General features: G+C 49.2%; 1 protein-coding gene across 2 annotated transcripts in view; it reads right to left on the reverse strand.

The window, feature by feature from the left end:
* The window catches only part of AHCY (adenosylhomocysteinase), a 56126-nt gene extending 41382 nt beyond the window's left edge, over positions 1 to 14744 (reverse strand). Inside the window, exons 1-4 of one of the 2 annotated variants that reach the window (XM_039499165.1) lie at positions 14588 to 14744; positions 7829 to 8019; positions 5057 to 5132; positions 1421 to 1573 (exon numbers count right to left, since the gene is read on the reverse strand). In XM_039499165.1, coding sequence (XP_039355099.1) covers positions 1421 to 1573; positions 5057 to 5132; positions 7829 to 8019; positions 14588 to 14732 — 565 coding nt within the window. In that variant the 5' untranslated portion in view covers positions 14733 to 14744. Of the gene's footprint in view, positions 1 to 1420; positions 1574 to 5056; positions 5133 to 7828; positions 8020 to 14234; positions 14251 to 14587 lie in introns of those variants that run through there. The other variant, XM_039499166.1, reaches the window with a different exon arrangement.
* Between the last annotated feature and the right edge of the window lie 121 nt (positions 14745 to 14865).

Here is a 14865-nt window from a genome sequence, read left to right on the forward strand (position 1 = left end):
ATCATTTCTGTGGTATTAACACGATGACCTGCTCTGTCAGTTTGATTCTTCACGACATGATCTCGATCACTATGGAATTCACCAGTCCTTTTGACTGCTGACATTAATAGGGTAAGAGCCTGTCCCCTGTACATTACATCTTGCAGAAAACTGATTTCAGCATCTTTCTCTGAAGAAAAACTGCAGGTGGTCACGGCTACATCCAGTGACCCCAAACAGAGGCAGCAGAGACAATGTATTAAGGTGACAACAAAAGCCCACAACTGCAGGCAGCAACTGCTAGATGAGGACGGGGGGGGAGGGGGGGGGGGAGAGGAGGAGGAGACCTGAACAGCGGGCTATGCGATGGGAGGTACTCCCCACGCTGATTGGGAGAGGGCGGAATTCAGCCAGGTGGGCCCAGCCAGCCGATTAAGCAGCAAATGAGGGTGATATAAGCTGTGTGGAGGGAGCTTATTAGGAGGTAGCTCACCCGTGAAGGAAGAAGAGGGGCCTGTATAAAGCCCAGGAGCTCAGAGCAGAAAGGGGCTGGAAAAGTCTGCAGTCACTCCCTAGGAGAAGAGAGGAGTGTCTGGAGGTGGTAGAGACAGTCACTCCCAAGGAGGGAGCTGAGAGGCTGGCAAACCTGGACAGGGAGTGCTACACGGTAAGGCCAGGTCTCAGGGAAAAGCAGTAAGGTCTAGAAGGGAGCAGACCTTAGCTCCCAACTAGAGGGTCCCTGAGCCAAATCCTGGAGTAGAGGGTGGGCCCAGGCTCCCCTGCCAGTCAGTGAGGACATGGCACCCTGGGGCAGAGAGGGGGAAGACTGCTTAGGACCAAGGAAGTGGCAATGAAGCAGTGAATGGGAACACTGCTCAAGATTGCTGAAGAATGACTGATACCCAGGAAGGGGAAAACACGTATAGTGACCTGGCCAGATGGCCAAGTCACAAAGAGGCAGCAGCAGCTCATGGAGCGAGAGAGGGGCTGCAGCCAGACTGAGAAGGATGCAGAGATGGTGTGCAACCACGGGAAGGGACGTCAACCTCGCAAAGCCAATCCCCAGAATGGCTAGAAGGGGACGCCACCCTACCGCTGAGTTGAGCACCCTGTCACAAGCTAGAGGTCAGCACCACCAAAAGCTCCTATGACAGGTACCCATGTCATTTCCCACTCCCAGTGATAGGGGCACAGGGAAAGGTGGGGACAATACAGAGCTGAGCTGAAAACAGAAATGTGTGTCAATAAGAGGCTAAAGTCCTGAATAATCTTTAAACAATTTAACAGGCTAGATCAGAGCCTATTGGCACATATCTGTCCCGCCCAACTTGGAGCTAGAGATTCCCACTGAAATGGAAACAGTCTTATTGTCTGGATGGTGAGTCAAATGTGAATGTTTTTCTCCTTTACAACATCTAATCATAACACAGGGCATAGTTACCTTTCAGGAGCTGTGGGTGTTTGGTATGAACCAGGTTGGTGAGGTCCCCACCATCATCTAAAATCATGTTCAACGGCTGCCCATCCTTGAAATAGAGGGTCTGCTCAATGCACCACAAGTATTCCTCGTCGGTCTCCCCTTTCCAGGCAAACACTACACCGCAATAAACAGAAGGCGTAATTAGTCGGGTCTCTTTCACAAGCATGTGTGTCCATACTAGAGTGTATAAATCAGATCCCCATCAGCAGCACTCAGTACCAGAGCCAAATGATACGGGTTGCCCTAGTAGTCAGGAGCAATCCAGCCTGAAGGCAGTGATAAGAAATTACTGTGTTTGCAGCTGAAAACGGAAGCATCTCTTAGAGCGAGCAGGATAGAACTAGCTTTGCCTCAGGTTCCAGGCCACAAAATTATGGGACCTTGACCAGAGCTTGCCAGACACTACTTAGCAAAAGCAAATATGACAGAAAAACAAAGCTGTACAGACACTCGACCATTCCCCACCTTCTCCCAATTTCAGAGCCACTAACAGCTCCTGCTCCTTCCCAGGCATTTGTGCACTTGGCATCATGCCTCACTAGGCACCCCAGGCATTCAGCTATTGCAGAGACGCATCCAGTAATGTTTACATCTCCTGCCACAGGACATGTAATACATTGCAAACTCATGCGCTCTTCTTTGTTCAGTACAGGCAGGCAAGTCCATCTCGCTACCACTCCTTCCACAGATGCACTCTGCGAAGCCACGTGTGAGGTGCCATGTATCTCTACACCTTGGGGTCAGGGAGGTTCAATACGCAAAGCACAACTAGAAAACCCGAAGGGGGACTTGAACCCACAAAGAAAGAAAATTCAAGGCGGAAGCTGAGCAGTGAGGCCAGCACCCCATCCTTAACTCGCTCTCTGGCAATGGGATTCAACTTCCCGAGATGAAACTGGAGGAGGAGGGGCCATTTCAACCTTGGAGACTCTGACTATGGCATGAGTGACATCACATGCCAGAAAAATGGACCATGCCTCCTGATTGGTGTGCCTCCTGTCTGAATTCCTTGGCATACAAGGACAGGACAAATTAAAGAGAAGGACTAGACAGTTTTAAATTGCCACAAACAAACAAAAAAATCCTATCTGAGAAGCCTAACCCCAAATGGCCCATGGGAGTTTCATAGTAACAGGCATTACAGCAGGAATGAAAGAGAATCCCTTCACAAAGGGAGGTAGAAAATGGATTTGGCCATTATTACAGCCTGGTCTCATGTCACGGAACTACTGGCATGCACAGCCATGAGATTGTACAATTTTTGGCTGAGAACTAACTCCAGAATTCTGTGACTTCCCTGTCACACACGAGAATGCCACTATCACAAAAAACACAAATGTTTGAGAAGGACAGTCAAACTGCTTTTGTTTAGTTCATTTCTCAGGCCTGGTCTCCACTACAGACCTGTATCGGCATAACTATGTCACTCAGGGGTTTGAAAAATCCACATTCCCGAGCAATGTAGTTATACTAACCTAACCCCCCGTGTAGACAGCACTATGTCAGTAGGAGAGCTTCTCGGGGAGGTGAGTTAACTACACCAATGGAAGAGCTCTCTCCCATCAGCTTAGCCTCTTCATTAAAAGCACTTCAGTGGCGGTGCAGCTGTGCCGATGCAGTGTTTTAAGTGTAGACTCGCCCTCGTTCTCAGTTTGGGGATTTAAATCTGGCCCTTAAACATCATTTCCCCTGGGGACAAAGCAACCATAAGGGCAGATGATGAAACGTCCCCTGCAAGTTTTCAGCAAGCCTTTGCTGCAAGGTGCCAACATATTCAGAGGATCTGAAAGACTTTATGAAGGTGAATATCACCCCCGTTTTAGAGATAGGAAACAGGCACAGGGCGCTTACGTAATTTGTCTTACATACTGAAGCAAGTCATTAGTGGAGCTGGGAAGAGAACCCAGTAATCCTGCTTCCCACTGCTCTGCTCTAGGGGGGAGGGATAGCTCAGTGGTTTGAGCATTGGCCTGCTAAACCCAGGGTTGTGAGTTCAATCCTTGAGGAGGCCACTTAGGGAGCTGGGGCAAAAAATTGGTCCTGCTAGTGAAGGCAGGGGGCTGGACTCAATGACCTTTCAAGGTCCCTTCCAGTTCTAGGAGATTGGTATATCTCCAATTGTTACCTATTACCTAGCCACTAGAAAATGCTGCTCTGATTGATCAACAGCACTGGCTGCATTGCCCTTTTCATCACCACCATGGTCTGTGTGAAGAGCTGCTGATAAATCACATTTCTGAAAAACACTGAACCGAAACGATTCTGCTTATATGGCACTTTCTCTTTTAATATTTTACTACTAAAGGCAGTTGCATAAGTATAGGCTCCACGTTATACTTATGCAAGAGCTCAGGTCCTATTGCTTCTCCTCCTTAGCAAAGCCTTCATCAGCTGTCTGTGAGACACAGTCACTTCAACAAGAACCTACTGTGACCTCAACCAATTAGGTTCACAGGTAGGAAATAAGCATCAGGAATGGATGAATATTTAATGAGTGTCTTTCTTGTGTCATTGTTGGAGAAGAAACAGAGGCAGCCACTCCCAACAGATCATTCAGTTTCCCACTGGACACCTGCACTAGGGTGGAGGACAATCCAACAGGCCGGGGTGGGAAATAATTTTCACAGGGGGGCCACTCCGCTAATTTTGGTAAGTTGTCACAGGCCGCACATTTCTATTATATTAATGGAGGGGGTGCAAAACACCTGAGATTGTAGCATCAACCGCTGCTCTTCCAAGAAAGAAGAAAAGTTACTTAAAGCAGGGACAACTCCCAAGCCTGATAAGCCTTGGTCACACTAAGGTGTCTTCAGAGCACATGTTTATATTGATACCAGAGCTTTCAGCTTCTATCACCTTCCAACCTACAGCAGCATTAAAACAGCAGAGTTTAGCTGCTAAAGAGCTTTGGGGATGGTAGTCTACAACACTGCAGGCATAGCTTTGGGCTCAACACATCTCAAATGCTGCCATTGCAGTCAACCGGAAAGACCACTTCATTGAATATTTTTGGACCAGCATGTTCCCTTTAGCCAGTTAGCCCTGGGTCTGCTGTAAACACCATATGCAACCTTCATTTTTATCATCTCTGACAGTTTAATCACCTTAGGGTTTGTCTACACTGCAGCTGGGAGTGAGCCTCCCAGCCTGGATAGACAGGTTCACCTGAGCGCCGCTTGAGCTAGCACTAGTGTGTGGATGTTGCAGCTCTGGGTGGGCTTCAGAGCCTGACCTGCTGTCTGAGCCACAACGTCCATGCTGCTATTTTTAGTGCACTCGCTTCAGCTGAGCTACCGGAGGTCGTCTACCCAAGCTTGCTCTCAGCTGCGGTATAGACAGCCTTAGTGAACAGAATTAAGAAAGCTGCTAACCTAGATCCTTGAGCTTGTATTGCAGCAGCAGTCATTCCCAAGGTACATGGATTGCTGTCAGACACAACCCAGCTTGGATTAAACTCCCTGTGGTGTAACAGACACTGCTTCAGAGGGTTATTTCTATCCTGGAATGTATTCTTAGAGCTTGATTTGCACATACTTTGATTAGCTAAAACAGGCAGCCTAAACCACTTAGAGTCAAATGAGACCACAGAGGACTTACCAGGAATACCGGCTTTAGCAATGGCAGCAGCAGCATGGTCCTGAGTGGAGAAAATGTTGCAGCTTGACCACTGTACCTGGAACATAACCCAAGAATAGTTTTACTTGTTGAGCAAACTCCCTAAACAGGCAAAATAAAAGCAGTCTTTGTTCTAGTTCTAGGCACTAAATGAAGAGGAGCTGGGAGCAAGGAGGAGAGTAAGTCAGCCCAAATTCCTGCCTCATTCAGAACATCTGCAGAGGTTACGGAGAGACTAGGCAACTAACTAGGACCACTAGAAAAATCACTCAGGGTAGGAGAGCCAGGCTGTTTTAAGGTAGGTTCCTTTTCTCAGTGATCAAAACCCACAATGCATCACATGATCAAACCTCACTAAATGTGAAAGATTCCATTGGACACACATTCCATTGCATATACTAAGTTTAGATAGGGCCCTACCAAATTCACAGAGGTGAAAAATGCGTCACGGATAGCAAAACTGGCCTTCCCCATGAAATCTGAACTTTTGTGTACTTTTACCCTATACTATATACAGGGTGAAAGTATACAGAAGTACAGTGTTTCTCAAACTGGGGGTCCTCACCCAAAAGGGACTGCAAGGCTACTGTGTGTGTGGGGGGGGGGGGTGTCATGGTATTGCCACCCTTACTTCTGCACGGCCTTCAGAGCTGGGCAGCTGGAGAGTGGCAGCTGCTGGCTGGACGCCCAGTTCTCGGAAGGCAGTGCCACCACCAACAGCAATGCAGAAGTAAGGGTGGCATGGTATGGTGTATTGCCACCCTTACTTCTGTGTTGCTGCTGGGGGCAGTGCTGTTTTCAGAGCTGCGCGTCCGGACAGCTGCTCTCCAGCCACCTAGCTATGAAGGCAGCGCAGAAGCAAGGGTGGCAATACTGCGACCCCCCTCTTTGGTCGAGACTCCCAGTTTGAGAAATGCTGACGTAAGGGCTTTACATGTTTATATTTTGCTGTTTTTAAATACATATTCTCGCTTTGTTACTACACCGTGAAATTGAAGATTTAAATATCTGAAACCATGAAATTCAAGATTTTGTAAAAAAATTCTATGACCAGGAAATTTACAAAAATGGACCATGAGTTTGGGAGGGACCTAGTTACTGATGTTCACAGAATGCAGAATATGGCAGGGTACTAACTAAAAGTTTAGGTAAAGTACAAAGTGGATACATCTGGAATAGATTTTCAAGGAGCGCCTGTTATGTTGAGCACAAAACAAGGCACATGCAGAAACTTGGAATAGCCAGAAATGCAGCTGAAATGCTCCGTGCAGTTGAAGAGTTTAAAATGTTGCTCACCCAGCTCTTCTCTGTGCTTTTCCTGCTGGCCTAACTGCTTTCCACACACAAATCTCGTAACTAGGTTCAGGCACCTAGAAGGGTACCATAACGTAGCGGGGTTGCACTGAACAGAGTGTTTGTGTGCTTATTTTAATGCGCCAACCTATTCTAGAATTTCTTTTGCATAATAGAGACACAGAAGCTATTGCTGAAAGGGCTGTTTGCTTGTATTCTTACTGTCCTCCCTAACAAGCACAGTGGTGGGTTTCTGCATGCTTATTCAAACTAATTAGCTCATTAAGGGAAGCAATCCTTCAATTCTTACACAGGTAGTCCCATTAAAGTCACTGGAATGACCCATGCAAGTAAAGGCTGCAGTATCAACCCGTAAGTGTCTCCATATTTGTGCCTACACAGCAGCTATCTGCCCCTGAACACAAGCATTCAGATGCACATATGTAGGTGGTATGTATGCACCACTTTTATGCACGTAATTGGAAGCATCTTGGAAAATTTGGCTCATTTTCTTTCATCAAAGAGTCAGTTCACCCAGCCTCCTCCTCAGTGCTTTTCTCTGAACTCACTCCAAATTTGTCAACATCTTCCTGGTACTGAGGGACCCACAACCCAAGCATGATATTCCCAGTGTCTCCAGTGGGTATGTTAACACGGAGAAAAACTCTTACAAACAGTCTACAGGTCACTTTACAATTATGCACCCTTTGCAACCCGGAAAAAAAAAAATCACAACACACTTCTCGGAGGTACTTGTATGGTCCCTGTTACCATGGCATCAGCTGCTCAGAATCGAGAATGTATCCTCAACACCCCATTGATGGAAGGGGAAGTGCTCTTATCTCCATTTTACAGATGAGGAAACTGAAGCACACAGAAACCAAGTGACCTGCTCAAGGTCAAACACAGAATTCAACCTAGGCTTCCAGAATCCCAGCCTAGCAGTGTAAACACTGGACTCGCCTTTCCTCCCCAACACTGTTGTGCCCAGTTTTAAAGCCAGAGGCTGCACTCAGATGGATTCAGAAACTTGTTTTGCTGATCTTCAAGCAACATGGACTAGTTTTTAATGCAGATTCATCTGCTTTGGAGGCAGCCACTTGAGGTTCTGATAACAGTGCTGGGTGTCGTGGCTCAGGACCCTGATCTGACAGCGGCCTTTGGCCTCGTTCCCCATGGTGGGGACATGATTGCTCTCATACCGGAATGGGTTACTGCCACCACGAGCACCTCCTCCTGGCTGAAATGGGCACTGGCATTAGGATTTTAGAGGAGAAAGGCAATGCTTCTGAAGGGAAACAAGATGCACCTCATCTGTTTGCAAATAGCAGCGTAGTCTCTTCAGAAGGGACTGCAGCTGTTTGCTAAGATTCTCTGGTGTATTTACATAAAACAAAACCAATATTCATGCCACCATGTTACCTAAAGGCACACTGAAGAGGAAACGAGATATTACTTTACCTCAGCACCCAGAGCCACCAGAGTATCTATCAGAACTGCGGTCTGCACAGTCATGTGAAGGCAGCCTGCGATACGCGCTCCTTTCAGTGGCTTCGATGCTGCGTACATCTCCCGCATCTTCATCAGCCCTGGCATCTCATTCTCCGCAATCTCGATGGCCTTGCGACCCCATTCTGCTAGGCTGATGTCAGCTGCAACAGAGGGATGACAGGTGGTTGGGTTGGGGCTCGAATGCATGAAGCCTCAGTATCCACTCACTTCCAGGTTGGCATTGGCTGCAAGTGCTATTGAGCCATCAAGCGGGACATGAAGTAGCAGCTGAGAGAGAGGAGGCCCACCCCCCCTTCAGCTCCTCAAGTCTTTGCATAGTGTTGCGTAGGTCTTTATGCAACAAAGCCTCTTCAGCGAAGTTTTAGAACCCACACTTTCAAATGTACCTAAAGCCAAGCACTTAAGGCCCTTATCTATGCATGTAAATTTGAAGCGACCCAATTTTCAATATTACCAACCCTTTTCACTTACAAGCTTGACTGTAGGCACTTGAATTCACAAATTTCAGCCTACATGTCTAAAACTGCATGCGCAGATTTATTTTCAGAGCATAAAGATGTGTGTGTAAGAATACTTCATGCACGAGCCTAATGAGTTGAAAAGGGCCCAGTTCCAGATCCCTGGCGGCTGTTAGGAACAACTTCCCCATTCAAGAAAAATAAGAAGATGATCAAGCCTAGGCAGGATTACTAGACCCTTTGATTCAAAAGGATCATTTTCCAAGTCCTACAACGAAAAAAAAATGAGTAATTTACTCAACTGTGCAAAGAAATTTTACACTAGAGAGAACTCATAGAAGTTGGGGCCATGAGTTCGTCTGCCCTAAATCCACGGGGTAGAGAACAGGGCTCAAAAAACAGAGCTCTGGTGCCAATCTTGCCTATGGAGGCAATTCTCACCAGAACAAATCACTTCAACGGGTTATTCCTATGTGCCTTGCATTGTTGGTCTATACAGAGTGTCGCCTGCCACTTTGTTATCCAGTTACCTGGCTTTGTCAGGCTCTCAAGGAGCTCTTCACAACACTCCTTAGTTTTAAGTCTTGATCAACTTAAAGAATTTTGTGTCATCAGCAACTTGCCACTTCTCTTCCTCCTTCGGTTAGTTAATATACACAGATTCCTAGATTAAGGCCAGAAGGGACCATGGTGATCACCTAATCCAGAGGTTCTCTCAACAAATTTTTTGATGGCCTCAAAGTCCAAACTTAACTTTGTTTTTCCTAAATAAATATGCACATATACACATCCAAATAATTGTAATTTATTTATGTAGGGTAGTTTTTTTGCAGATTCAATAATAAAAATAAAGCAGAGAAAAGTGATATTTGTTTGTTAATGTCACTTTTCACAGCACATAATAGCTAGCTGAGAGACTGTGGTAAGTGATACAGTACTTGTATGTTTGTTAATATCACTTATCACAGCACACTTAATAGCTAGCTTGGAGACTGTGATACTTTCATGTTCCTTAATATCATTTTTCTCAGCAAGCCCCAGGACAAATTAAACCCTGGATGGTGGGGGGGGGGGTAGCAGGGGCCAGGGGTGATGGATGTGGGGCCTTGGGGACTCAGCAGGGGCCAGCACCTGCTACCTCATGGCTGGTATCATTGGTTCACATGGCTGGGGTCAACGCCTGCTACAGCATATTCAGAGCCCAAGGCCAGAGTCAGGTGGCTGGGGCCAGAGGTCAGCACCGGAGGCCAGCTCCTGCCACTGGAGCTTGGTATTGGAGCCAGGGGCCAGCGCCCGCCGCCACATAGCTTGAGCCAGGAGTCTGCGCCCAAACCACCTCAGCCAGACTCCTGAAGTCTGCTTTAAACTACCTGAAAGGGGGTTCCAAAGAGGCCGGATCTAAACTGTTTTCAGTGGTACCTGATGACAGAACAAGGAGTAATGGTCTCAAGTTGCACTGGGGAGGTTTAGGTTGGATATTAGGAAAAACTTTTTCACTAGGAGGGTGGTGAAGTACTGGAATGGGTTACCTAGGGAGGTGGTGGAATCTCCTTCCTTAGAGGTTTTTAAGGTCAGGCTTGACAAAACTCTGGCTGGGATGATTTAGTTGGGGTTGGTCCTGCTTTGAGCAAGGGGGGTTGGACTAGATGACCTCCTGAGGTCCCTTCCAACCCTGATATTCTATGATTCTATGATTCAACCTGATTTTAAAATTGCCAGTGATGGAAAATTTGCCACATCCTTTGGTAAATTGTTCCAATGGTTAATTACTTATTGTTAAAAATTTACACCTTATTTCCAGTCTTGATTTATCTAGCTTGAAATTCCAGCCATTGGATCATGTTATACCAGAGGCTTTCAACCTGTGGTCCATTGACCGCTGGGGGTCCGCAGGATGTCTAAGGGGTCCACAAAAGGTTGCCATTACCACAGAACTGTGGTTTTCAACCTGTGCTCCATGGACCCTGAGGACTATTTATAAGATTTACAGAAGGATCCGTGCCTCCATTCTAAATTTTTAGGGGTCTGCAAATGAAAAATTTGAAAACTACTGTTATACCTTTCTTGTCTATGATGAAGAGCCCGTTATTAAACATTTGCTCCCCAGGTAGCTACTTACACAGACTGTAATCAAGTTACTCATTAACTTTCTATTTGTTAATCTAAACAGAATCCTAGGACTGGAAGGGACCTCATGAGGTCATCTAGTCCAGTTCCTTGCACTTATGGCAGGACTAAGTATTATCTAGATCAGTAATCTCCAACCTTTTTATGCCCAAGATCACTTTTTGACCCTAAGGGCAACCCAGGATCTATGCCGCCCCCTCCCCGAGGCCCCACTGCTTCCCCAAAGCCCCGCCCCGCTCACTCCATCCCCCCCGTCACTCGCTCGCCCCCACTCTCACTCACTTTCACCAGGCTGAAGTAGGGGGTTGGGGTTCAGGAGAGGGTGCAGGCTCCTGGCTGGGGCCAAGGGGTTGGCAGTGTGGGAAGGGGCTCTGAGCTGAGTGTGGGGCAGGAGGCTGGGGTGCAGGAGCGTGTGAGGGGTGCAAGCTCTAGGAGGGAGTTTGGTTGCAGGAGGGGGCTCTGGGCTGGGCCAGAGTGTTGGGGTGCAGGAGGGGGTTCAGAGTGCTGGCTCAGTGAGGGGGGTCAGGGCTGGGGCAGGAGTTACAATGCAGAAGGGAGTATGGGGTGCTGGCTCTGGGAGGGGGCTCCGGGCTAGGGCAGGGGTTTCAGTGCAGGAGGGAGTACAGGGTGCTGGCTCTAGGAGGAGGGTCAGGGCTGGGACTTCAGGTACAAGAGAGGGTTCAAGGTGCAGAAGGGGGAATGGGGGGCACATGGCTCCGCACACTGCCCCTCTCCGCAAGCACCACCTCCGCAGCTCTCCCTGCCAATGGGAGCTGCAGGGGCGATGCTTGCAGGCAGGAGCAACACGTGGAGGGAGACCATTGCCCCTCCACTCCAGGCCCGGGCTGGCTGCTTCTGGGAGTGGCATGGGGATGGGGTAGGCGGGGCGTCTGCCTTAGTGGCAGCCACACAGCACCACTGGAGATCACGATCGACTGGGAGATCCTCTAGGATCGACCAGTCGATCACGATCAACCAGTTGGTGACCACTTATCTAGATCATCCCTGACAGGTGTTTGTCTAACCCACTCTGAAAAATCTCCAATGATGGAGATTCCACAGCCTCCCTGGGGCACTTGCTTCCTAACTGTCAGGGTGGTTAAGCACTGGAATATTTTCCTAATGTCCAACCTAAACCTCTCTTGCTGCAATTTAAGCCAATTGCTTCTTGTCGTGTCCTCAGAGGTTAAGGAGAACAATTTTTCCTCCCTCCTCGTTGTAAATCTTTTATGTACCTGAAAACTGTTATGATGTCCCCTCTCTGTCTTCTCTTTTCCAGACTAAAGAAACCCAGTTTTTTTCAATCTTCCCTCACAGGTCATGTTTTCCAGACTTTTAATCATTTTTGTTGCTCTTCTCTGGACTTTTTCCAAGTTGTCCACATCTTTCCTGAAAAGTGGTGCCCAGAACTGGACACAATATTCCAGCTGAGACCGTATCAGACCAGATTAGGGTGGAAGAATTACTTCTTGTGTCTTGTTTACATCCCAGAATGACGTTGCAAAAAACGCAAACAGCATTACACCGTTGACTCATATTTAGCTTGTGGTCCACTATCACTCCCAGATCCCTTTCCGCAGTACTCCGTCATAGGCAGTCGTTACCCATTTTGTATGTATGCATGCAACTGATTACTCCACTGAGAAAGGAAAACTCTGCATTTGTCCTTATTGAATTTCATCCTGTTTACTTCAGACCATTTCTCCAGTTTGTCCAGATCATTTTGAACGTTAATCCTAGCCTCTAGAGCAGGGGTGGGCAAACTTTTTGGCCTGAGGGCCATATCTGAATATAGAAATTGTATGGAGGGCCATGAATGCTCACAAAATTGGGGTTGTGATGTGGGAGAGGGTGAGGGCTCCAGCTGGGGGTGCAGGCTCTGGGATGGGGCTGAAGGTGCAGGAGGGTGCTCTGGGCTGGGATCGAGGGGTTTGGAGGGTGGGAGGAGGATCAGGGCTGGGGTAGGGGCACAGAGGTACGCTCAGGGGTGCAAGCTCTGGGCGGCACTTACCTCAAGCAGCTCCTGGAAGCAGCAGCATGTCCCCTCTCCAGCTCCTACATGGAGGCATGGCCAGATGGCTCTGCTGCGCGCTGCCCCATCCACAAGCACCGCCCTTGCAGCTCCCATTGGCCACCGTTTCCGGACAATGGGAGCTGCAAGGGCGGCACTTGGGGCAGGAGCAGCTTGCAGCATGGAGCCCCTGGGCTGCCTCTACACATAGGAGCCAGAGGGGGGCTATGCCGCTGCTTCTGGGAGCCGCGCAGAACAACCCCCGACCCCGCTCCCCAGCAGGAGCTGTAGGGCCAGATTAAAATGGCCAGCGGGCCATTATTTGCCCACCCCTGCTTTAGAGCATTTGTAATCTCTCCCAAATAGATTGAGCTCCTCGAGTCCATGATGGTACGGAATGTGTTCCAGTCCTTTAATCACTCTTGTGGCTCTTCTCTGATTTATCAACATCCTTCTTGAATTGTGGACACCAGAACTGGACACAGTATTTCAGCAACACCAGTGCCAAATAATATACCTCAAGGTACTTAATTATTTTCTCACTCTTCCTGGTATTTATATTATTTCCACTCCTTTGCCTATTTCTAAAAGATGCAAAAGTCAGCACACACCTCTCCTGAGGTGTAGCAACAATTGTTTTAAAAACTTCGATTCCAGTTCATAACATTACATTCTGTCTTGTTAAAACGGCCCCTTCACTTTCAACTGTGGGTGCTTTACTTCATGTCCCATCCTACACTGCTGCTGTCTTCCACTCCAGAGTGACTGCTGTGCAAAGGTGATAAAACAGTGTGCTGCATTTATTAAAGCCATCTGGCCTCCTTCAGGACGAAAGGCACTTGAGACTTGTAGAGAATCTCATTCTTCACAGAGGAATGCTAAAGCCAGATCATTTCCCTAAGGTTTGGATCCAAGGCAAGGGGTGTCAGACGTGGCTCTAACCTTACATGGTGGGATCACAGCTGCTGCCATTCTTCAGTTCCTTCTGAGCTACCACACAAGCACCTTCCTCTCCTGCTGATTTCATGCAATTAGCTGTGCTAGAACAATTGGGGGCGGGGGAATGCTGAGAGCCATTGAAACAAAGTGTAAACCCTGTATATGATGGAATTGGCCTGCTAAACCCAGGGTTGTGAGTTCAATCCTGGAGGTGGACATTTAGGGAACTGGGGTATAAACCTGTCTGGGGATTGGACCTGCTTTGAGCAGGGGGTTAGACTAGATAACCCTTCCAAACCCTGATTTTCTATGAAGTCAGAGGATGCAGCAGCACCCCTAGTTCCAGTATTTCTGCATGTAATTCAGTAAATTATAGGCAAATCTCGCCTATCCCCGCTTTTTTAACCCTCCCCAGCTGTCCTGTCCCAGCCTCCCTCATGCAGCAACCCGCCACAGCTTCCCCAGGAAGCGACCAACACACGCAAAAAGAAACCCTCCAACGCGCCTAGTAAGAGTCAGTCGCCTGTGTGGCCCGCGCGCGGCCAGGTGCACCCTGGGAACTGTAGTATTTTCGGGGCCAGCCGGACACCAGGCAGCGCGGGGGAGAACTGCAAGTCCCACGAGCCGCCCGGCGCGGCAGCAGGCACGTGGAGCCTGCTCCGCTGCTCCACGCGGATCGCTCCGGCCACTGCCCGCCCAGGGAGCGCGCGCTCCGGGACAACAGGCGGGCCGGGGAGCGCTCTAATGTCTGTGAAAAGGCCCCACCCCACACCTGCAGGGGGTCTGGGGGTGTGTGTGCAAAGCGAGGGGCCTCCCTTACCTGCAGGGGCCAACGGGGAGGTGCAAAGCGAGAGGCCTCCTTGAGCCGCAAGGGTCTAGTGGGGGGTTCAGAGTGGAGGGGCTCCCCTAGCTGCAAGGGCGGTGCAAAGCGAGGGGCTTCCCCCGGCTACAAGGGAGGGAGGTGCAAAGAGAGGCGCCGTTTTCAGAGCTAGCGCCACGTTTCCCCCGGATGCAAGGAACTGACACGGGGGCGGAGGACACTGCTCTATCCCTTCCCTTGCCACCGGATCGCCCCTATGCAGCGCGGGGCTCTGCCCGCGGCGGCACCGGTTTTCACGGCCCCGCGGGGCGCGGATCGGGCCTAGCGCAGGCTCAGGGAACCCCCCCACTTACCGACTTTGTAAGGCAGCTTGTCTGACATGCTGGGGCTCCGGCTTTGCAGACAGCGAGGGCAGGGCCGGGGGGGAGGAACAGGACAGGAGGCGGCGGTGGCGCCAAGACTGGCTTTAAATAGACTCGCCTCCTGCTGCATATGCATGAGGCTGCCGATGCCCATGTAGGGCTGGGGGTGCCCGCCCCGTGCTCAGCCCGCTCAGGTTGTGTAACGGGGGGCGGTGCTGCCGTACAAGCGTCAGGTGTCTCATGTAACGGGGGATGGGACTGAAAGTCCC

This window comes from Mauremys reevesii, linkage group 13, assembly GCF_016161935.1.
Source record: "Mauremys reevesii isolate NIE-2019 linkage group 13, ASM1616193v1, whole genome shotgun sequence".
NCBI classification, from domain to species: domain Eukaryota; kingdom Metazoa; phylum Chordata; order Testudines; family Geoemydidae; genus Mauremys; species Mauremys reevesii.